Consider the following 23,979-nt stretch of genomic DNA (forward strand, 5'->3'; position numbering starts at 1 on the left):
CCCCTCTCCCCCACCGTGCAGATTCCTGTGTCTGGTGAGCCAGCCCCAGCCCCACCCGTTGGCATCTCTCCGAGCTGCTCCCGACTTGGCAGATGCTGCCGGGAGGAGGAGGAGAGGGAAGAGGACCGCAGCGAGGGGAGATCTGCAGTACTGCATCAGCAGACAGCTTTGCTGCAGCAGAAGAATACAAGTTAAAAAAAAAACCAAAACTGTCTCCCTTTGAAGGGCCGGGGGAGGAGAGGCGGGATAACGCCGGGATAACGCTGGGATAATGCCGGGATGACGCCAGGATAACGCCGTGCCTCGGATCGCACAGTGAGGCAAGATGGAGGCGAACGCGCTCCGAGGAGCGACCTTTGTGCAGATGCTGAAGGCTGGGAAGAGAGGACAAAGGACAAGGGGAGGCATCGTCGAGACCTTTGGAAGCGTTGGCAGCGCAGCTCCCCTCCAGCCCTGCCTCGCAGGGCTCTACCTGGCCTCAGCCTTTTCCAAGAAGGGCCTCGTTCCACAGCCGCTGACGGGAAACAAAGAGCAGCCCTCCCCAGCTCCCGCTACGCAGACCCCAACCAGAACCAGGCTGTGCAGTGCCTCTTCCCCTCCGTGCCGTTAATCATTAGCTCCACATCCAGAGGCTGTCTTTTCGGAGGGGCTTACAGCAGCGGAGACGAGGCCGTGTGAGAGCTGTTATGTCACTGAGCCCCTCCAGCAGGCACGGCACGGTCCCAGCACCAGGCTGTAAACACAGCTCCAGCAGTCCCTTGCCGAGGGAAATGTTGCTCGGTAATCACTGCTCCAACAAAGCCACCCTAATCCAGCTTCCCAGACAAAGCAAAGGAATTCACAATTTAAGCGTTATCGGTTTATTCACTGCAGATCAAAGCACCTCTATAATCAAGCAGCTGAAATGTCTCTGGGCTCTTGGCATGGCCGCTCAGCATGTTCCTGTCGCGCTCCGACCCTTCCTCCTCCCCAGCTCTTCCTCCCGCGCCAGCAGACAGCGCAGCCAGGTTGGGAAACGCCAAGGCGAGGCCGGGCTGGTTCCTCCTCCCAGGGACAGCATCTCACCAAAAGTCATCCCTCACCCTGCAACCTTCCCTACACGGGGGTCCTGGCACCCTCAGCACCATCGCTGTTCCATTTCTCATTAACCACTTCGCCTGGCTGCTCGCTCCAAACACTCCTTTTCCTGCACAGCCTCAGCTATTCCCAAGCAAAAGCCTTTGAAACAAAGAATGGACTGGGAGAAAGCCAGGCAGACAATGTGTAGCAGGCAACTGCAATCACGTAGTTGCAGCATTTTATAACCTGATTGGGATCTTTACAGGATGCTATGACATGATAGGAAAAGGTAGGTTGAAATCAGGGAGATCTGCCTTTAAATTCCACTTGAAATCTTATTACTGCCTTATTTCTCCTGCTGAGCTCCCCCCACCTGACTTCATAAAGACCTCTTACACCCTTTAACCATTTTCACCACTGCACAATTCTGCAGGTCAGCTACACCCCAGGCTCAAAAGCTTCCCCATATTTTTCTTCCCAGCTGGCACAACGCCAGGCTCCAGGTAGTGCTGAATGCGGGGCACAGTGCGAGAGCGAGGAGGAGGCAGGAGGGTTCGTGCTTGTTCCTGCACCGCTCATTAAGAGCATGATTTGACAAGCTGTCCTGATCCAGCAGGATACTGGAATATTTTGGATTCACTCTGACCTCAGCCACCTGAAAATCAGGGCTGAGTCTTGGTGCCAGGCTCACCTCCTTCCTCCTCCTCCTCCTCTTCCTCCTCCATTATATAAGGCAGGCAAGCCCCAGCCTGCGTTATTCAGTGAAACGCTCACACAGCTTGTAGCTCCTCTTGGCCAATCACATTCCTCTTGCTTTGTTGTTATTTCATAACAAAATAATGTGACCTGAAATAATACTTCTCCAGATGTCTGCACCTCTTCTCCTTACTCTTAACTTCAGATCAGTCCCAACAGCCCCTGCTGGAGGGATGCTCCAGTCCTGATTTCCCCTGCATGAAGCAGATCTGCTTCAGCTAGATGGAAATGCAAGCCTGAAGCTAAAGCCTGAAGCTGCCAGGATGCACTTAACCATCACCAGCTCCCCAGGGGTTCTTAACCAGGCTGACCAAGATCTGTGGAACCTCCACCAACATCAGTTCTGAGGTCTTCTGCTGTCACGGACATTCATTTCACAGTCTAAGCACTTAGTTCACCATTCACAGATTCACAGAATGGGTTGGGTTGGAAGGGACCTTAAAGCTCAGCCAGTTCCAACCCCTCTGCTGTGTGCAGGGACTCCTCCCACCAGCCCAGCTTGCTCAAGGCCTCATCCAGCCTGGCCTTGAACACCTCCAGGGAGGGGGCAGCCACAACCTCCCTGGGCAACCTGTTCCAGTGTCTCCCCATCCTCATTCATCTACCTCCCGTATCACTGGCACACCAGCACAACAGAAGAGCAGCACCATGGCCTTCTGTACTGTGGTCTGATGACCTAAACATACTCCAAGATGCACAGACTGCACTATTGGCTTTGGGTCCCACCATACATAGAGTACCTGCTGCATAGCAGACAGTGAAACAAAGACAGACTGCAGTGAAGTGTGAGCAAGGTGAACGTTACCCCAGGTAATCAGAGAATGGGAGGGGTTGGATGGGACCTCTGGAGATCAGCCAGTCCAAGCCCCCTGCCAGAGCAGGATCACCCAGGGCAGGGCACACAGGAACACATCCAGGAGGGTTCTGAACGTCTCCAGAGCAGGAGACTCCACAACCTCTCTGGGGAGCCTGCTCCAGGCTCTGCCACCCTCACAGTGACAAAGTTTTCCCTCTGCTCCAGCTTGCCCCCAGTGCCCCTTGTGCTGTCCTTGGCCATCCCTGAGCAGAGCCTGGCTCCAGCCCTGCACAGCTTTATCCCTAGCAATGAGGGCAGCCCTCAGGCTGCTCTGCTCCAAGCTCCAAGCCCCAGCTCCCTCAGCCTGGCCTCACAGGAGATGTTCCACTGCCTGCAGCAGCTCTGGGGCTCTGGGCTGGACTCTCTCAAGCACTTCCCTGAGGTCCTTCTTGACCTGAGGGGCCCACAACTGGACACTGGAAAATAACCCAAGGTAACTGACATGTGACAAAAAAACAGAATTCCAAAGTCCTGGAAAACTACATCTCAAATCAACTTTAACAAGCCTGGGGAGCTGTTCCCCAATGAGCCACAGTGGCTTGGCTCTGCAGGGCTGCCACTCAACCCCACAGACTCTGTCAAACCATCTCTCAAATGCTTCATGACATATATGGCCAAGTCCACACAGCCACCAGCCCCGGCCAGCAGCTGAGTTGAAGGGAAGCCAAGAGCAATGTTTACTACAATGGCTCAGCACTGAGGGCACCAGACCAGGCTCTGCACGGAGCTAGACCACCAGGGCTCTCCGGACAGCAGGCAGCCCTCCTGTCAGCACAAACACGGCAGCTGCAGCTGGCAAGCTGAGCTCTGGCTGCCCAGGGTGCTGGTGAATTCCTCTGTTTCTCTACTGGACACACACACACACAGCGCTTTGAGGAACACCACAGCCCCATGCTGTAACAGCCCTCCAAAGGCCTGATCTTAACTCCTTTAGGTGACCAAAGCCACTGGGATGAGGTTACCAGCACAAAGGCTGCCAGCAATGTACAGAGCACATCCACAAGTCCCCTCCAGAGAAGAGTCAATGTATGAATGTATGGTGCTGGCTGTATGGTACTGACTGTATGGTATTGACTGTATGGTACTGGCTGTATGGTACTGACTGTATGGTATTGACTGATGGTACTGGCTGTGTGGTACTGGCTGTGTGGTATTGACTGATGGTACTGGCTGTGTGGTATTGGCTGTGTGGTTTTGGCTGTGTGGTATTGACTGATGGTACTGGCTGTGTGGTACTGGCTGTATGGTACTGGTTGTGTGGTACTGGCTGTGTGGTACTGGCTGTGTGGTACTGGCTGTGTGGTTCTGGCTGTGTGGTATTGGCTGTATGGTACTGGCTGTGTGGTACTGGCTGTGTGGTACTGGCTGTGTGGTATTGGCTGTATGGTACTGGCTGTGTGGTACTGGCTGTGTGGTACTGGCTGTGTGGTATTGGCTGTATGGTACTGGCTGTGTGGTATTGGCTGTGTGGTACTGGCTGTGTGGTACTGGCTGTGTGGTATTGGCTGTGTGGTATTGGCTGTGTGGTACTGGCTGTGTGGTATTGGCTGTGTGGTACTGGCTGTGTGGTACTGGCTGTATGGTACTGGCTGTGTGGTATTGGCTGTGTGGTATTGGCTGTATGGTACTGGCTGTGTGGTACTGGCTGTGTGGTACTGGCTGTGTGGTTTTGGCTGTGTGGTATTGGCTGTGTGGTACTGGCTGTGTGGTACTGGCTGTGTGGTATTGGCTGTATGGTATTGGCTGTGTGGTACTGGCTGTATGGTACTGGCTGTGTGGTATTGGCTGTGTGGTATTGGCTGTGTGGTACTGGCTGTATGGTACTGGCTGTGTGGTATTGGCTGTGTGGTATTGGCTGTGTGGTATTGGCTGTGTGGTACTGGCTGTGTGGTATTGGCTGTGTGGTACTGGCTGTGTGGTTTTGGCTGTGTGGTATTGGCTGTATGGTACTGGCTGTGTGGTACCGGCTGTGTGGTACTGGCTGTGTGGTATTGACTGATGGTACTGGCTGTGTGGTACTGGCTGTGTGGTATTGGCTGTGTGGTACTGGCTGTATGGTACTGGCTGTGTGGTACTGGCTGTGTGGTATTGGCTGTGTGGTACTGGCTGTGTGGTACTGGCTGTGTGGTATTGGCTGTGTGGTACTGGCTGTGTGGTACTGGCTGTGTGGTATTGGCTGTGTGGTACTGGCTGTGTGGTATTGGCTGTGTGGTATTGGCTGTGTGGTATTGGCTGTGTGGTACTGGCTGTATGGTACTGGCTGTGTGGTATTGGCTGTGTGGTACTGGCTGTGTGGTATTGGCTGTGTAGTACTGGCTGTGTGGTACTGGCTGTGTGGTATTGGCTGTGTGGTACTGGCTGTGTGGTATTGGCTGTGTGGTACTGGCTGTGTGGTACTGGCTGTGTGGTACTGGCTGTGTGGTACTGGCTGTATGGTATTGGCTGTGTGGTACTGGCTGTGTGGTACTGGCTGGTCGTAACTGCAGCTGCCACACTGTATTAGACATGGCTAAAAATAAGACAACTGAACTCCCTCCCTCCTTCTGCCTTCCTCAGCACATCACAGAATCACTTAGGCTGGAGCAGACCTTTAAGATCATCCAGTCCAACCATTAACCCAGCCCTGCCACCACTAAACCATGGCCCTCAGCCTAAGGGCAGGGATTCTACCACTGCCCTGGGCAGCCTGGACCAGACCTTGATGACCCTTTCCATGCAGAAATTGTTCCTTGTGCCCAACCTAAAACTCCCCTGGCACAACAAGAGTCCATTCCCTCTCATCCTGTCACTTGTTGCTAGTGAGAGGAGACCAACCCCCACCTGGCTCCAACCTCCTTTCAGGGAGCTATAGAAAGCAATGAGGTCTCTCCTCAGCCTCCTTTTCTCCAGGCTGAACAACCCCAGGTCCCTCAGCTGGTCCTCACCAGGCCTGTTCTCCAGACCCTTCCCTCAGCCTCCTTGCCCTTTTCTGGACATGTTACAGCACCTCAATGTCCTTCTCAGAGTTTGGGCCCTTGAGGGGCCCAAAACTGAACCCAGAATTTGAGGTGTGGCCTCACCAGCACCCAGCAGAGGGGTTGGATCAGCCACACTCTTGCTGATCCAGGCCAGGAGGCTGGTGGCCTTCTTGGCCACCTGGGCACACTCTGGCTCCTCCTCGGCTGCTGCTGACCAACTGCCCCCAGGTCTCTCTCTACCAAGCAGTTTCCACTCTGCCCCAAGCCTGCAACATATACAGGGTTGCTGTGATCCAAGGGTAGAACCTGGCACTTGGCCTCAGCCCATGGATCCAGCCTGGCCAGAGCTCTCTGCAGAGCCTCTCTGCTCTCCCACAGATCAGAACTCCTGCCCAGCTTGATGTCATCTGCAGCCTGACTGAGGGTTCCTCAATGCCCTCATCCAGATCATTGATAAAGATGTTAAACAGAAGTGGCCCCAGCACTGAGCCCTGGGGAACACCACTTGTGACCAGCCACCAACTGGAGTCAACTCCACTCCCTCCCACTCTCTGGGCCTGGCCATCAGCCAGTTTTTTACCCAGCACAGTGTCCACCCACCCCAGCCAGGAGCAGACAGCTTCTCCAGGGGGTGCTGTGGGGAACTGTGTCAAAGACTTCACTAGAGTCCAGGCAGAGCACATCCACAGCTTTTCCCTCATCCACTGAACAGGTCACCTTGTCATAGGAGGAGATCAGGTTAGTCAGGCAGGACCTGCCTTTCACAACCCCATGCTGACTGGGCCTGATCACCTGGTTGTCCTGTGTGTGCCACGTGATGGCACACAAGATGATCTGCTCCATGACCTTTCCTGGCACCAAGGTCAGTTTGACAGGTCTGTAATTTCCCAGATCCTCCTTCTGGCCCTTGCCATGGACTGGCATCACAGCTGCCAATCTCCTGTCAGCTGGGACCTCCCCAGTCCCTCTGTACCCCCAGCTGGATCCCACCTGGCCCCACAGCCCTGTGTGTGTCTCAGTGCTGCAGGAGGTCACTGACCATTTCCCCTTGGGTTATGTGGCTTCATTCCATGCCCTGTCCCTGTCACCCAGCTCAAGAGTTGGGCACTCTGAGAACAAGTGGTCTGACTGCTAGAGACTGAGGCAGAGAAAGCATCAAGTCCCTCAGGCTTTTCCTCAGCCTGGGTCACTGTTTGCTGCCACATCCAGTAAAGGATGGAGGCTCCTCAGCCCTCCTTCTGGTGGCAATATGTTTATAGAAAAAATTTTATTGTCTTTTTGGCATTAAACAGATTAAGTTCTAGCTGGGCTCTGGTTCTTCTAGTTTCTCCCTGTATAACCTCACAGAATCCCTGTAGGCCTCCCAAGTGCCCAGGAGAGCTGGGGAGGGACTGGGGAGAGCTGGGAGTGACAGGATGAGGAGCAATGACTTTGAGCTCGAAGAGGGGAAATTGAGACTGGAGATGAGGAAGAAATTCTTCAGAGTGAGGGTGGGGAGACACTGGAACAGGCTGCCCAGGGAGGCTGTGGATGTCCCCTGCCTGAAGGTGTTCCAGGCCAGGCTGGATGAGGCCTTGAGCAAGCTGGGCTGGGGGGAGGTGTCCCTGCCCATGGCAGGGGACTGGAACTGGCTGAGCTTTAAGGTCCCTTCCAACCCATTCTGTGAATCTGTGACTCAAACCCCATGAACACTCAACCCTCCTGTCACCATCACCAAGCTCTAGTCAATCACAGCACTCCCTAACATGAAGGGTCCCTCCATCACCTCTTCTTCCATGCCTGTCCCATCTGAAGAGTCCAGAGCCACCCATGCAGCACTCCAGCTGTGTGAGCCATCCCCCACCACGTGTCCATGATGGCAACCACACCATCGCTCTCCTGCCGCACTGTGGCTCCCAGCTCCTCCTGTGCCCATGCTGCAGGCACTGCTGGAGAGAGTGCTGGTTTCTGTCACAGTCAGCGATGGTGAGCAGCCCCGGGTGGGCAGGAGGAGGACAACTCAGCAGACAGTGATAAACCCACACAAGGTAAGGCTTTGAAAACCTTCACCTTCCCAAAGCCAGGCCGAAGAGAAGCTCCTTGTAGCACACCAGGAGCAGACCTTGTGACAGCAGTGATTCAGAAACGTGTCCTAATTACTGACCTACCCTCCTTTTCTAGGTTACATTCTGAGATGCTTTCAAACCTATTTAGAGTGATCTTTATTGGCTCTGTGGCCATTAAGGGAAGAAAAACCATGTTCTTCAGGACATTCTCTGAAGCCCTCCTCCTGGCACTGAAGATCTTCAGAGAAATGTCCAAATACAGGAGCAGAAACCACTAAACAGGTAACAGAGCTTGATCAGACCATTTATGTGACTGAGGTGAGTCACAGAATCCTAGAATGGCTCAAGTTGGAAGGGACCTCAGAGATCATCTACTCCAACCCCCCTGCCATGGGCAGAGACACCTCTCAGCTAGACTCAGCTGCCCAAGGCCTCATCCAGCCTGGCCTTGAACACCTCCAGGCAGGAGGCAGCCACAGCCTCCCTGGGCAGCCTGTGCCAGAGTCTCACCACCCTCGTAATGAAGAACTTCTTCCTCAGCTCCAGTCTAACGCTGCTCTCCCTCAGCTTCAAACCATTCCCCCTTGTCCTGTCTCCAGCCACCCTCAGGAAAAGTCCCTCTGCAGCCTTCCTGGAGGATCCCTTCAGGTACTGGAAGGCAACTCTAAGGTCCTCCCCAGAGTCTTCTCTAGGCTGAACACCCCCAGCTCTTTCAACCTATCCACAGAGCAGAGTCCTCACCACAATGATCCTAACTCTTCCCTCCCAGCCCACCACTCCAATTACTCAAACCCAGGCCACTCTCAGTCTTTGCAGCTCCTTTCAGCCCCTCACTGGGAACCCCAGCTCCACCTCCACCCAGCACGTGTTCCTGCCATGCACTGCCAACAGCCAGGGCTTTGTCTCCACTCCTAATCCCTCCCCCAGAGATGACAAAGTAGGAAATTAAAAAGCTAGCACAGGCACATTCCCCCCACGCTGCTGCTGCCTCTGCTGCTTCAGAGCAGCCTGCTCCACATGGCAGACAGTCCAGCAGATGACTCTCTGCTGACTTCTTGCTTTGCAGCTCAGCTGAATGCTCTGTTTTAAGACACAAAGTTAAGAGTGGTTCCTAATGCAGACATTTTATTGAGGATCTTTATTGCAGAGTCACTGTTTGGGTACTGCTGGGGTATTAAAGTACAGATGGAGTTCTTAGGCAGCACCAGAGAGGGAAGGAACAGAACTCTGACAGCCGTTTGCTCATCTCATTAGCAACTACTTCTGCCAACAGCCAACACAGCAGGAAACGCTCCTGCAGCCCCCCCAGGACAAAACATTTTGCCACAGATTAAGCTGTCCCAGTGCCTGCACAGGGTGGGACTGAAGCAGAACAGGCCAGGTCCCTTCAGCTGCAAGATCTGCTCCTCTGCAACACCCCTGCAACACCCAGCAACCTTCAGCAGCAGGTCCCAGCCACATTTCGGCCTGATGAAGACGACGCAGGGAGAGGTGAATCCACCATGCTCCGAGCACTGGGACTGCTCAAAGCTGTGAGAACTGAAAAAGCCACAGCTTGATCCTCAGCAACATCTCCTTGCTGGGCTGCATTTCATATCCTCCCCCAAGTCAGCAGTTCTGCTGCCTGCGACGTCAGGCGACGCCAGCCTTGCATCAGGCTGTCCACAGGCTGCAGGCAGGAGGGAGGAAGGGAGGGAGGGAGAAAGGGAGGGAGAGAGGGAGGGAAGGAGGGAAGTGAACCCAAGGCATCGATGCAGAATTCTGGAGCTGCAGCTGCATGAATCCAGCTGAGCAACCCAAGGGTCTCATCCCTGCAGCACCTCAGCCAGCCAGGAGGCAGCCAGAAGCTGTGTCAGCGAGGAAGCTCTCCCAGTTGTCACTTCTGTAGACCTGAGGCAAGCACCCCGCAGCGGGGTACAGGCATGATTAAAGCAGAGAGCAATCCAAGTGGCTTTGTGAGCAGCAGTAATGAAGACTCATTTCTTACGGATGTGAGTCTTGAGGTTGAATTCTCCGGCGTCCAATAACTGCCGGTTCCCGCTGCAGCTTTTCCCACGGTCAGGAACACCTCTCTCCCATGTGGATTCTTTAATGTCTAATAAGGATTGTGCTCCTGCTGCAGCTTTTCTCTCCATGGGGCCACTAATCAGGTCTCTCTCCTCTATTAAGCCCTGCTTGTTTTCACCCAACTCAAAGGAACTTTGGATCTCTGCGACTGCCAGCAGCCCCCTCGCCCTCAAGTTTAGCTGAAACAGGCTAAGGGGTTCAATATTGATCAGGGAAAACAGACAAGCATGGTAAAAAAAAAAACCTCCAGCTTGCTCTCTAAGCAGCAGGAAAAAAATATAACTGGCTGTGGAAGCCTGGACAGCAAGTGGTGGGAACTCTGCAGGTTTATATCAAGTCAGCTGCTGTGACTCCTTCTGCAGCAGCTGAGGGAGAGGAGTGGTGTCACCTTACTACGGGCGAGACACAGAGCCCTTCAAGTCCATTTCCAGGGTATTTCTTCATCCAGCTTAAAGCACTATCTGCAGATTTGCTTCAAAACCACCAGTGGTGATGGCAAATGGCAGCCTGGGCTGCATCCAAAGCAGCCTGGCCAGCAGGTCAAGAGAAAAGATCTGCCACTCTGCTCTGCTCTGTTCTGCTGAGACCTCAGCTGCAGTGCTATGTCCAGCCCCCAACACAGGAGAGACATGGACCTGATGGAGAGGATCCAGAGGAGGCCACCAAAATGATCAGAGGCTGGAGCACCTTTGCTATGGGGACAGGCTGAGAGTTGGGGCTGTTCAGCCTGGAGAAGAGAAGCCTCCAGGGAGACCTTAGAACTGCATTTCAGTATCTGAAAGGGACCTCCACGAAGGTTGAGGAGTGGCTGTTCAGAAGGGCCTGTGGGGATAGGATGAGGGGCAATGGTTTGAAACTGGAGGAGGGCAGATTTAGGTTGAATTTAGGCTGGACATCAGGAGGAAGTTCCTCACAAGGAGGGGGTAAAATACTGGAACAGGTTGCCCAGGGATGTGGTGGAGGCCCCATCGGTGGAGGCTCCATCCCTGAAGACATTCAAGATCAGACTGGATGTGGTCCTGGGCAGCATGCTCTAGTTGGAGATGTCCCTGCTGACTGCAGGGGGGTTGGACAGGATGACCTTTGAGGGTCCCTTCCAACCCAATGCCATCTGTGAAGCTGTGACAGGCTGTATTAAATGTCCTCTGGCAGGGCTGATTTGGGGGCTTGGCTGGATTCACTGTTAAGGAGATGCTGATCCAACCGTAGGGGAATCTCCTGATTAATGAAGTTTTTCATTCTTACCCAGAAGGCCAATTCCCCATCTCAGTTTTGCATCTCCAAGCTCTGCTTTGTATACATTCAGCAGCAGATGGAGGAAAATGCAGAGTCATAACATTATGGTCTCCCTGCCATGCTGCAGAGTACTTTAAATATGGAATATCTTAAGGCTTCCGAAGTCTTGCTGCTCACTGCTTCATCCTCCTTCAGTCAAACACAAACTCTACAACCTCTTATCCAAGGCTCTGTATGTTTTCCAGGAAATGGTGTTTCAGAAGGAAACAAAGTTCATCTGCCTGCAGTCTCCCAAACCATCCCAAGCAAAGTGATTGCTCTTCGCCCTCAAACCACAAATCAGTCAGAAGAAGAGGGCAGCTTCAAATTCAGCCAGTTCTGGTGTCCCCATTGTAAGGAGATGGAACTGCTGGAGCGAGTCCAGAGGAGATCCACAAAGATGATCCAAGGGCTGGAGCACCTCTACTACGAGGACAGGCTGAGGACCTGGGCGTTGCCCAGCCTGCTGAAGACTCCACAAGGACCTCAGAGCTGCCTTCCAAATACCAGAAGGGATCCTACAGGAAGGCTGCAGAGGGACTTTTCATAAGGTTTAGACTGGAGATGAAGAAGTTCTTCAGTACAAGGTTGGTGAGACTTTGGAATAGGTTGCCCAGGGAGGCTGTGGATGCCTCCTCCCTGGAGACATTCAAGGCCAGGATGGATGAGGCCTTGGGCACCCAAGTCTAGCTGAGAACTGTCCCTGCCCACAGGAGCGGGTTGGAGTAGATGATCCCTGAGGTCCCTTCCAACCTGAGCCATTCTAGGATTCTATGAATCTATGAATTCATTTCTGACAGAAAGCAGCCAGATCCAGGGACTCACAGGCAAGGCACCAACCCCAGAATCTCACCTGCTCCTGGAAGGTTATGAACCTGAAGCTGCAGCCCCATCAGCCTGCAGCAGAGCCACTTCCCAGCCAGCTCAGCCTGCTCCCCACCAGCCTGCCTCACAGCTGGCCACTGCCACGGTGCTGCCACACCAGCCCTCACCAGACACAGGCGTACAAACCTCAGCTGGTGACTCAGAGCTGCCCTCACCTTGGAGAAAGTGCTGGTTGCTGTGACTAACCCAGCTGGCAGCACACGGCGGCGCGAGCCAGGCCTCAGCCCAAGGAAGCTGCTGTGCCCTGCTGGCACACACTGGGCTGTGCTGTCTGCAGGCACTACCTGCGCTCCAGGCGCAGGTGACAGCTTCCAACTTCCCACAGCTGAGCTCCTTACCAGCCAGATGTGAATGGTTTGGGTTTGGTTTTATTTCCCTGTATTTCTGATGCAACTCAAAGGCCAGGTTTTGCAAAGCCAAGCTGCCAGCAGCCCAGCACCAGCTTCAGCGCGGCCACGGGCGAGGTTTCTCATCTCGGCTTTAGGAGCTGAGCTCTCTCCACACCAAAGGGTTCAGCAGACCCTTATCTCGAGGTGTGTGGGTGCTACCAAACCAACAGGGCTCCTCCTGAGGTTCAAGGACAGAGCAAGACACAGCACAGCACCCTCAACACAATCAGGGACATCACCGTGAGCACCAGGAAAGCTGCTGCCTGCTTTTACCCTGTTCCAGTGATCAGCTCCACCTGCAAACGTTCACTTTCAACCACGAGCCAGGCAGGAGCAGGACTGCCAGCACGAGCCAGGGGCTGCCACCTCTGAATGGATGGAGAGGAAGAGATGCTTCCTGAGCTCAGCTGCTGCCAAAACCCAGCAAATCTCACTGAAGCCACAACCAGCGTATCACCTATGCCATCAGTGCTGCAGCCATTTTCAGTTTTCACATGTGGCAAAGCTTCTCTTCTACTCACACCTCCCAACAAATTGATTCAGAGTCAAGAAGAAGACCCAAAGGTTTCTTTAGGCTTACAATGAGGTTACTGTGCTCCTTAGCTGCCTAGATGGGTACTGAGCTGGCTTCCCAAGCCAAGCACAGATCCCCTGGAATTAAATCAGCTGTTGATTAGGTACACAAGGGAGACACTTATCCATCCTGGGCTTTTGTTCTCCACACAGTTAGGATGCTAATGAGGCCGGAAGACCTTTTTTCCCCCTCCAAAGAAGACTACTTTCAACATACAACTTGGCAATTTCTTTTTCTTATTTTACCCCATTAACTCTTGCAGGTCACTCCCAGCTGCCACAGAGAGCCTGAAGAGTGGCTATTTAAACCAGGCTCTGTGTGCTTTTTGGCAGCCATCACCCTTAATGAGGCTGGGAGGTGTTCACACCAACAGCAAGAGCAGATGGGCCCAGCTCCATCCTTTGTGCTGAGTGGAATCAACCAGCATCTCGCTGAAGAAACCTGCAGCAGGGATGGCAAAGGACTCTCAATGGACAGGAAACACCAGCAGCTCAGGTTGGTACCTGGAGGAGAACTGAAAGTGACCTGCCAGTTGCTGAAAAAAAATCATTTATGCTCTGGCAGGCGTTTTAATGAGCTAAGAGAACATTTCCAACCCAGCTTTGACCACCTCGTGTTTGAAACCACCTCTGATTTCCCACCACATCAGGAATAACTGAACACTGGAACAGGCTGCCCAGGGGGGTTGTGGAGTCTCCCTCCCTGGAGACATTCAAGATCTGCCTGGATGAGTTCCTGAGTGATCTGCCCTAGGTGACCCTGCTCTGGCAGGGGGGTTGGACTGGATGATCTCTCGAGGTCCCTTCCAGCCCCTGACTCTCTGTGATTCTGTAATTACAAAAGCCATGCAAGCTCTTCTACTTGGCTGCCCAAGAGGAGCACACCCACACCTTAGCACTGCCTCCATCTGCAGAGAGCCATCAGTGCCCAGCAGACAGCAGTGCAGATCACCTATGCATGCTCCTTCAGGACATGTTTGGACTCATCTGGCTTTTCAGTGCTGAGCTGAGAGCCCACTCAGGGCATTTTCAAACATGGGCTGGAGCTGCTCTGCTATGGAGACAGCCTGAGAGAGTTGGGGTTGTTCAGTCTGGAGAGGAGAAGGCTCTGAGGACACCTTCTTGAGGCCCTCCAGCATCTGAAGGGGGCTACAAGAAAGCTGGGGAAGGACTTTTTAGGGTGTTAGGGAGTGACAGGACTGAGGGGAATGGAGCAAAACTAGAAGCGGGGAGATTCAGGTTGGATTTTAATAAGTTCTTCCCCATGAGGGTGGTGAGAGACTGGCAGAGGTTGCCCAGGGAGGTGGTAGAAGCCTCATCCCTGGAGGTTTTTGCAGCCAGGCTGGATGTGGCTGTGAGCAACCTGCTGTGGTGTGAGGTGTCCCTGCCCATGGCAGGGGGGTTGGAACTGGCTGAGCCTTGAGGTCCCTTCCAACCCTGACAATTCTGTGATCAGCTTTGGAAGCTCATGCTGCAGATCTAAGTGTGTTTTAAGGGGAAAAAAAAAAAAAAGTGCTTTCAGTTTTGTTAATTAAAAAGAGGAAGAGAAAGGAAGCAAAAAAAAAAAAAAAAAGCTGCCTTTTGTATTTCCAAGTGTGAGTCTTTAAACAGAACAGAGTCATTAACACAAACTGTGCTCTTCTCCCATTAATAATTTGAGTGGGAAATTGATGTTCCTTTCACATCCCAACTCTGCTGCCTTCTCACCCAAGACACCATGAAGGTTTGGACCTGGGACAAGACATGAATACAGCAACTGTGGTACAGAGCCAGCCACACAGCACTGCTACAGGACTGTGTCGACACTTCCAGAGAGCCCAGCCCCAGAAAGATGTTGTTGCAACCTAATTCTGGGACACTGCCTTCATGTTCTCTCTGCTCTGCTAAGAGATCAGATTGCAGCCGGCCCCAGAAGACATCCTGGTCTGTTTGTGAAAGGTCTGCAGCACTGTTTGTTGTTTGACTGAAGGACGTTATCTTCACACGGCAGGATTTGAGATTGCACAGGACGATTGCAGAGCATGCTCAGGTTAAACAGTAACTATGGAAATGCAGGCACCAAAGCACTTGCTGTGCTTTAACCACCATACAGAAGTCTTCATCTCATCCAGGCTGTTCACCTGGAGAAGAGAAAGCTCTAGGGAGACCTTTGAACAGCCTTCCTGTAGCTGAAAGGGGCTCCAGGAAAGCAGGGGAGGAATTTTTGACAAGGGCTGGGAGTGCCAGGATGAGGGACAATGGCTTTGAGCTGGGAGAGGGGAGACTGAGGCTGGAGATGAGGAAGAAATTCTTGAGAGTAAGGGTGAGGAGACACTGGAACAGGTTGCCCAGAGAGGCTGTGGATGTCCCCTCCCTGGAGGTGTTCAAGGCCAAGCTGGATGAGGCCTTGAGCAAGCTGGGCTGGTGGGAGGTGTCCCTGCCCGTGGCAGGGGGTTGCAACTTTAAGGTCCCTTCCAATCTAAGCCATTCTATGAATCTTAATATGTTGCTGCAGAACAGCACTGGAGATGTTTCTTAAGGCTCAAGGAGATCAGAGCTGCCCTTACTTACCAGGCAGTCAGAAAGGAGAATCCTCCTGTGCTACCCCAGTGTCCAAGCACCAGGTGGGGAGCACTACTGGCCTCTTAGCTTGGGCAACCAAACCAAGCAGCTTTTCTCTGATCTTGATTAACTGTTGGGAGTCTGCAGAACACTACAGAGGCTCCTGCAAAGGCAAGCCACAGGGCTGCTTGTACTCTGTGAATTTCCATCTTCAGGCTCATGTTCCTCCCACGAGGTTTCTAAATCAGCATGCTGAAGATGCAGCTAAACTCACAATCTTATTATGGGAAGTAATCATATTTTCTACTTGATTCCTCAGTTCATTGTTTAGGAGTGTTTGCCCTTGCAAGCCTTTGGTTTCAGGGTGTTCTCAGGCCTCAGTAAGTTCATTGGATTTAACAAAAAACACAACCAAAATGTCTCCTAAGTGCTTATTTTTGGTAGCTGCCAAAAGCAGACCGTATCCACCCCACTCATATCCTCGTTGCCAGCAGCTCTCCCAAAGCCTTTAACAGTCCAAAAGCAGCCCAAGAAGGGTGAGCCTCAGTTTTAACACCATCAGAAGACTTGGGTTTGCTATTCAGTGTTTCTCAGGTGCACCTTCATGTGCAGGAAGCATATTCTCCTCCTCTCCCTAGGCTGACAACAGTGTGACACCACTGCAGCACAGGACAGGCAGCAGTTGTGTCATCATCTCATGAAAACAAAACTCCTGAGGAGCTCCAGGGTCATCCTGACTCACCCAGCTCAGCCAAAATCTGCAACCTGCCCTCTCCTCAGATGGACAGTTCCTTCCAGCAGATCCAGAGAGGTGATTCTACCACTTTGCTCTGGTGAGACCTCACCTGCAGTGCTGTGTGCAGGTCTGAAGCCCTCAATATAGGAAGGACATGGAGCTGATGGAGAGGGTCCAGAGGAGGCCACGAAAATGCTCAGGGGGTTGGAGCAGCTCTGCTGTGAGGACAGGCTGAGGGAACTGGGGTTGTTCAGCCTGGAGAAGGCTCCAGGGAGACCTAACAGCAGCCTGAGCTAGTTGGGGATGTCCCTGCTGACTGCAAGGAGGTCAGACTGGATGAGCTTTGGAGGTCCCTTCCAGCCTGGTCCATTCTATGATTCTATGGAGAGTCAGCAAGCATCTCAGTGAAGAAAAGGACCTAATTTTGGACACACCTTAAGACAGCAACAAGGTCATCTGCTGGAGGACTTGGCATGGCTTCCTGCCCTAGGAAAAGCAAGGAGGGGAGGAATAGCACCCAAGGAGGCTATCACAAAACAAATCTCAGCCTTTCCCTGTGCCCTGCTCTGAAGTGACGAATGGATTTAATATTTCTGTAAGCCTTGCAAGGACTGGTAAGCTCTCAACATGCAAGCCTGCACTGTGGCAGCCTGCAAGAAAGGGCTCTGGGATTACTTTATCCTCGTACCAAAGGAATTTAGAGTAAGGACAAGAAATACCAAAAGGCAACAGCGCTTTGGAGCAGCTCAGCAACAACAGAAGCTGCTCTCATCAAATCACAAATACACACAGAGCCAGGACCTTTGAAGGAACTTCAGAGAAGAAACAATGCCAGAAAAGGCTCAGCAGATGACAGAATTTTGTAACCAAGTGACACCAACTGTCTAAGACAGCTCAGCCTATAAAAACACTTAATAGCAGCTTAGTCCAAATCTACAACTCTTCACGGCTCTTCATTAAGTTTCTTTGAGACAATTACACAGACATTCCTCAGCCAGTGTGGCATCAGCCAGCTGCCACCTCAAGTGTACACCAAGAGCAGAACCCAGAGCAGCCAGAGGATTCATGAATCTCCAAGTGCTGGAGAACTGTCCTCTGCATGACTCAGTCTCAGGGGATGAAGTAGGTGGCTGCAGATGAACGCCACTCAGTGACACCCCCATACAGCACCCAGGTGCTGCCTGTGCTGCCTCAGGGTGCTCTTAGGAATGATGTTGTTAGAGGAGATGTGGCAGAAAGCACAGACCAGAGCCACCACCAGACCCAGCACCACCACCCACCCCAATTAAGCCACCCAACGATGAACCTACAGCCAGCGTCAGGCTGACTTTCGCTAGGCACCGACTGAGGCTCCAGCAGGCAGGACTCACCTCCTGCCTTCCACATCATTCCTTCCTTTCTGATTCTGGGCAATTAATGTAATCCCCTTGCCCTAATCTCCCAACCAGCTGTCCTCCCATGATCTTCCGGGGGTCTACGTGCTGCAAAACTCAGATTACCTCACTGGAGGTATTTGTACAATGCAGCACAACCGAGTCCTGCTGCTGCCCAATATTCTGCACATTGCTTCAGCCAAGCAGGGTATGCATAAATGTCACCTCACCCTTCCCCTTGAAGGCTCTGAACTGAAGAGGCTACTCCCCAATGCAGGAAAATCCCATCACTTGGAAATGAGAGAAATCCAAAAGGAAAGCAGGCATGGTTCATTCTGTCTTTTCCTACACCAAAACCCATCTGGATAGAGGTCTCTTTGTGCAAAACAGACTCAAGCACAACCACCCTCAGTGGTACTCCCTGTTTGCATCCTCTGTCATCCCCAGGAACTACTCCTTGATTATAAGCAATAAAAGCCTGGGAACATATTGGGGACTTTACAAAACCAGCAGCATTGTTACTTCCAATCTGAGCCTGCCCCAGCAGATAGGAACTACAAGACCTGACCATGTCCAACATGGAAGAAGCATAGACATGGGGGTATCCCTTCACCCCAAACAGCCCAAGAGGTTCTTCTCCTTGGGGCTCAAGGCCACTACTTCAGCAGCAATTTCACTGCTCTCACAGCTTCACAGATTGCATCAGGTTGGAAAGGACCCTCAAAGGTCATCTTGTCCAACCCCCCTGCACTCAGCAGGGACACCCCCCACTAGAGCAGGCTGCCCAGGGACACATCAAGGCTGACCTTGAATGTCTCCAGCGATGGGACCTCAACCACCATCCTGGGCAGCTTGTTCCAGTGTCTCCCCATCCTCACTCTGCAGAACTTCCTCCTGATGTCCAACCTAAACCTGCCCTGCTCCAGTTTCAAACCACTGCCCCTCATCCTACCACTCCAAGCCCTTCTGAACAGTCCCTCCACAGCCTTCTTGTAGGTGCCCTTCAGACAATGAAATGCAGCTCTAATGTCTCCCTGGAGCCTTCTCTCATATACACAACCTGTAGATCTTAACAAAATCCCTCTGCTCCACCACAGTCCTCAGGGACACCATCCAGAGCAGAAAGCAGAGATTTCACTCTCCCAGGCTGAATTTACCCTCCCAGCCATCAAGGTAAAACATCTTCTGGTGACCTGACCAAGTGTTTTCTAGAAGCTCCTGAAAACAAACCCTCCCTTGCTGGCATGCCAAGAGCAGTTTTGTTCAGAACACAAAGGAGAAGGTTTCCTACATATCTCCTCACAGAGATGGGCACAAGGTGAAGCCAGACAAAGCCTCTTTCCCAATCAACAGCTACTTGCCTTCTCCAACACAGCTCTGAGCTCAACTCCATTCCAGTCTTTTTTGAAGGGGCACTTTGTTTCCTGGAATCTAGAGCTCCTTTTGGACCGGGTTGCCACTCCAAATGTCTCAATTCTCCCCCAGAATGGGAGATGGCATAGCAGAGTCACGTGGCTCATCATTAAGAGGCTTTTACTCCTCTTTACCCTTTAAAACCCCAAGAAATGGGACAAAGCCACATTCCCTCAGATAAGTGGAAGAAAACACAGAAGGGGTGGGGGGGCTGAAAGATGGAAGGCCAGCACTTGTGCTGGGGACAACTGTTACTATATTTAGTCACCTTGCTCTGCAAGCTGCTGAGCATCTGTTTCAGTGCTGGTGAATGACTTCTTTTTTTCCCCTCCTAGTCAAGACAGCATTAATTAGGTGAACCCAAATGACTGCTACCACCACTTCCCCCAGCGCTGATCCCTTGTCTCCCACATCCTAACACAGATTCCCCCTCACTTATTCCATCCTAACAGCAGACCTCCAAGTCTGGGCAAGGCTTCCTTTGGTATTTGGGAATGCCTTAAGAACTCGGTTAGAAGGAACCAGGGCACATTAGAGAGGAGGTTTTAAGAAGAGAGTATCTGTACAGAAGAACAGAAAGCCCAGAACAACTCCAAGTCATTAGAATCATAGAATTGTCAGGGTTGGAAGGGACCCCAAGGATCATCCAGTCCCAGCCCCCCTGCCATGGGCAGGGACACCTCACACCACAGCAGGTTGCTCACAGCCACATCCAGCCTGGCTGCAAAAACCTCCAGGGATGAGGCTTCCACCACCTCCCTCAGCAGCCTGTGCCAGTGTCTCACCACCCTCATAGGGAAGAATTTCTTCCTAACATCCAATCTGAATCTACCCATTTCTAGTTTTGCTCCATTCCCCTCTGTCCTGACACCCTAAAAAGTCCCTCCCCAGCTTTCTTGTAGCCCCCTTCAGATACTGGAAGGCCACAAGAAGGTCTCCTCAGAGCCTTCTCTTCTCCAGACTGCACAACCCCAACTCTCTCAGCAGCACATCACAGCAGCTCCAGCCCTCTGCTCATCCTCGTGGCCCTTCTCTGGACATGCTTCAGCACATCTATATCCTTCTTGTAATAGGGGCTCCAGAACTGCAGATAAAAATCCTTACTTTTACAACCCTCTTTAATATCAAGACAACAAAGAGCTTCAAAGGTGGGGGGGAGTGGGGAGGGGAGAAACAGCACTGCTCACATAAGCTTCTAGAGCCCTGCTTCAAGATTCTCTCATCTGCAAGGAGAATTTGTAAGCTGCAGTTTTATTTCAATTCACACCAAACAAAACCTATCAGGAGTGTAAAAACAAACAAAAAAGGCACTTTTTGCAAAATGCCTCATTCAGCTGATTCCAGCTCTTCAAAGAATCACTTGTGAGCCTGCAAACCCAAGCGAGGTTCCCACAGTAACTGGTGAATGGAAAGGGGGGAAAGAAAAAGCAGCAGCCCCCTCACACCGACTGTGCCTCTTGAGGGCTAATTTTTAGGAGTGTTCCTTGAATTCTTCCTTCTTTACAAACCAAATGGTTGTTGTTTGTCAGAGCTGCCCCCCAGCAGAGGCTGTGCAACAGAGAGAGACCCTTTGGGTACAGGATTCCCTACAGAAATGATTCCATTTCCTAAGCAGAGGGGGGAAAAAAAACAAACACTGTCGAGGGTTGCACTGAGGCTTCAGGGGTAACACCACTCCTGGTTGTACCCTGGGTGAGAGATTTTTGGTGATGTTTCCCCCAATTCTCCCTCCTGCTGCCGTAGCTCAGCCTCTCCCAGGCTCTTCACCCTATTCTCAGGCTGGGGGATGGGTGGGAACTGGGTTTTCCCAAGCCCAGCTCCATCTGCAAAGACTTTCTCTCCAAACTCAACCGGCCTTTCCAAGGAGGGAGCCTTCCACAGCTCACCTTCCCTGTGGATCTGGCCACCACCACGGCCTTCCCGATGGATACACCACCACACCACGCAGCCCTCGTGTAGCGTGTCCCTTCCCCCAGGCGAGTAGCAGCATACAAAGGAAGCCTGGCTCCATTGTCCACCTACAGCACCTATGCACAGAGCCTGAAACCCAGCTCAGCCCCTTTACCCCTTCTAGAACCAAAGATTTCGCTGTTTCCACTCCCAAAAGGGCTCTGGGGACAGAGTGTCGCTTCCACCCCCCGCCTCCCCCGTGCCATCAGTCCCCCTCAACCCACAGCACAATGTTTTGAAGGTGTGAGATCAGCCTCACCCCAACACTTAAATCCCGCTTAAAAATCAGCTCTGAAAAACAGTGGAGGAAGGAGGGGAGTTTGCTTAGCTGCAAATCTCCTCCCCAAACCCCTCACCGAAGTAAAAACAACCAAAAAAAAAAAAGGTAATTAACAATTCAGCGCCTGCCATTTTTTTCCCATCCATCTCCAAGCAACAGCACCATAGCAACTTTTTTTTTATTCCCCCTGCTTTAATACATCTTGCAAAAAAAAAAAAAAAAAGGCGGAGGACTGGCCAAAATAAGACCCAGGAATGTCAAATTCCCACTTTTTGTTGCTTATTCCCTCAGCTAGCTATGCCGGGAATCGGAGCAGGTTTTCCTTCCCCAAAGCGCTGGTTTTGTACAACGCTGGGTCACAGAACCTGGACCGCGGGACGAGACAAAACACCTCGGACACAGAGCCACCAACACAGGCTGGCGTGGCCAAGGCGATCATTTGGGGCTCAAGGGAGAAAATAAAAGGCGAAGCTCTACTAATACAGGACATTCAATGAGCGCTGCTGCTGCTGTGATGGGGAATTTGCTGCTGCTGCTGCAGCTCGGGCTGGGAAAATGAAGATCCCCGGGGGGGGGTTCTTACCCCCAGCCCAAACAGGGATCCCACCGCCATTTTAGGGACCACTTGACAGCATCCGAGCCCCCCGGGGCTGCTCCGGCAGCGAGACGAAGGGCTGCGAGCCCCCCAGGGCCCCTGGGCAGCGGCAGCCAAGTAGGAGCCGGGAGAGAGGCGGCGGGGACCTTCCTTCCCCCACCTCCCCGGTGTCACCGCATCTATTTTTCCCATGGTGACTCATTATTAAGGACGCGCCGTCGTTTTTCCAACGCAGGAAGATTAAAGGAAGCTTCAGAATCCTTTTGGAAGCTTCAAAATCCTTTTTGGAAGGGGGCGGGCGGCAGAACGAAATCAACCTGGCTTGGAGGGACCGAGAGCTGAGCAGCCACTCCTGGGCTCGTCGCCTTCTTTTTTTTTTTTCCTCCACTACTAAAATCCAGCTTCCAGCGTGGGGTGCCGGGGATCAACTTTATGCGAGAGCATTTCCCGAGGAAAAAAGGTGTTGCTGAGGCGGTGGGGAAGAAGCCTCCTCCTCCTCCATGAAAAGACCAAGGAAGGAGAAAAGGAGAAAAGAAAAAAAAAAAAAAAAAAACACAAGCATGCAAACAGCTACTACTTCCTTATGAGCAGGATTAATCTATGCAACAACAACAACCGAAAAAAAAAAACCACCAAACAAAAAAAGCAACCACAGTGTAATAAAATAGTCCAAGGAGCTTCCCGCGTGGAAATATCTGGTGTTTTCTTCATGGTTTTGTGTGATTTTTATTAGGCTGTTGGGTCTTTTTTCAGAGCCACGTTTTTGCAGCTGCAGGCGCTCCGGTTCCCACCGTTCGCGGGAACGGCTGCAGCTCGGTGTGAGTGTGGGAGCGGGGAACGACACACGCAGCATCCTCAGGCTCCAGATGGAGAAAAACACCATAAAAATGTAGAAATAAAAAAGAAAAAGTTCCAAATATTGGATAATAATAATAAAAAATGCACTGGAGAAGCCAAGTGGCCAGGCTCAAAGCTGCATCCCAAGCACCACGCACCCCCTTCGGCATGGAATCCACTCCGTGCAGACCGCCGAGCTCCCACACGGCGCTCCTCAGGCTTCTCGGGGTTTATTTTCCGTCCTTGCTGTGGTTTTTGTCCTTCTCCCCGCTCCGCAGGCCGCTCCGCAGCTCTCCTCGCCGCCAGCCTCCGCGGCCGATCCTCGCCATGGCGCGGGGGTTATTTACAGCGATTTTGTTTTCTTCCTCCTCTCCGCAGGCCGCGGGAAACACCGGCCCCTCGCAGTCCTCCCGCTCTTCTTTTTTAACGTTTCATATGTTTGGAGTTTTTGCTTTTCCGTATGTTTTTCCCTCAAAACGAGGGGCCGGGGTAAGAGCCTCCCCGGGGGAAGGGTGGGGAGCGCGGCCCGGAGGCGCGGGAAGGACCGGCGGAGACCCCCACACACACACCCCGTCCCTCTCCTCTCCCCACTCACCGCTTGAAGTGCTCGATGATCTTCTCCTCACGCACGTTCTCCGGCAAGTTGCCCACCCAGAGGTGCCTGGTTTCCCGGACCATGCTGCGCGGCGCGGGGCGAGCCCGCCGCCCCTGCCCCGGCTCCCGGCCGCTGCCGCCGCCTCCCCCCGCGCAGCGATGCCGGCCGCCGCTCGCCGCCCGCCGCCTCCTCCTCCTCCTCCTCCTCGCCGCCCTCCGCCTCTTCCGCCGCGGGGCCCTGCCGCCCTCAGCGCCGCCGGCTGCCTCCCCCCGCGGCGGCGGCGGACGACACCATCCCCTCCGGGGGGGGCCCCTAGATGGCGGGCCGGCTGCCGGGCGGCGGCGGGCTCCCTCTCCGCCGCGGCTTTTCTTCCTCCCGGGCTCCCCCCGCTGCGGCCTTCGTTCGCTCGCTCCCGCTTCCTCCTCCTCCTCCTCCTCCGTCAGCGGCAGCGCGGCGCCCGCCGCCGCCTCCTCCTCCTCCTCCTCTTCCCCCCCCCCTCCGCGCTCTCGCTCCTCTGCCGGCTCCGCTCGATCTCACCCCCCACCCCCCCCCGCCCCTCAGGCAGCGCCACACGGGGGCCCCCGCGCAGGCGCACTGCGCCCCGGGGCGCGCGCCGCGGGCCCGCCGGAGGAGGCGGAGCCAGGGTGAGAAGCGCGAAGGGGGGCGATGGGACTGCGCATGCGCGGGGGAAAGAAGGGTAAATAGCGGCGGAACGAGGGCGACCTGCACAATAAAGGGGGCGAATGGCTAAAAGAAGGGGTGCTGTGTCATAAAGGGGGGCATAAAATCAAGGGGGT

At 53.1% G+C, this 23,979-nt stretch overlaps 1 protein-coding gene across 1 annotated transcript in view; it reads right to left on the reverse strand.

Annotated features, from left to right (window-relative positions):
* The window catches only part of SPEN (spen family transcriptional repressor), an 82,678-nt gene extending 59,413 nt beyond the window's left edge, over nt 1-23,265 (reverse strand). Inside the window, exon 1 of the mRNA XM_054394872.1 lies at nt 23,183-23,265. Within this exon, the coding sequence (XP_054250847.1) occupies nt 23,183-23,265 (83 nt within the window). The remainder of the gene's footprint in view (nt 1-23,182) is intronic.
* Between the last annotated feature and the right edge of the window lie 714 nt (nt 23,266-23,979).

This window comes from Indicator indicator, chromosome 32 (genome assembly GCF_027791375.1).
Source record: "Indicator indicator isolate 239-I01 chromosome 32, UM_Iind_1.1, whole genome shotgun sequence".
Classification (NCBI taxonomy): domain Eukaryota; kingdom Metazoa; phylum Chordata; class Aves; order Piciformes; family Indicatoridae; genus Indicator; species Indicator indicator.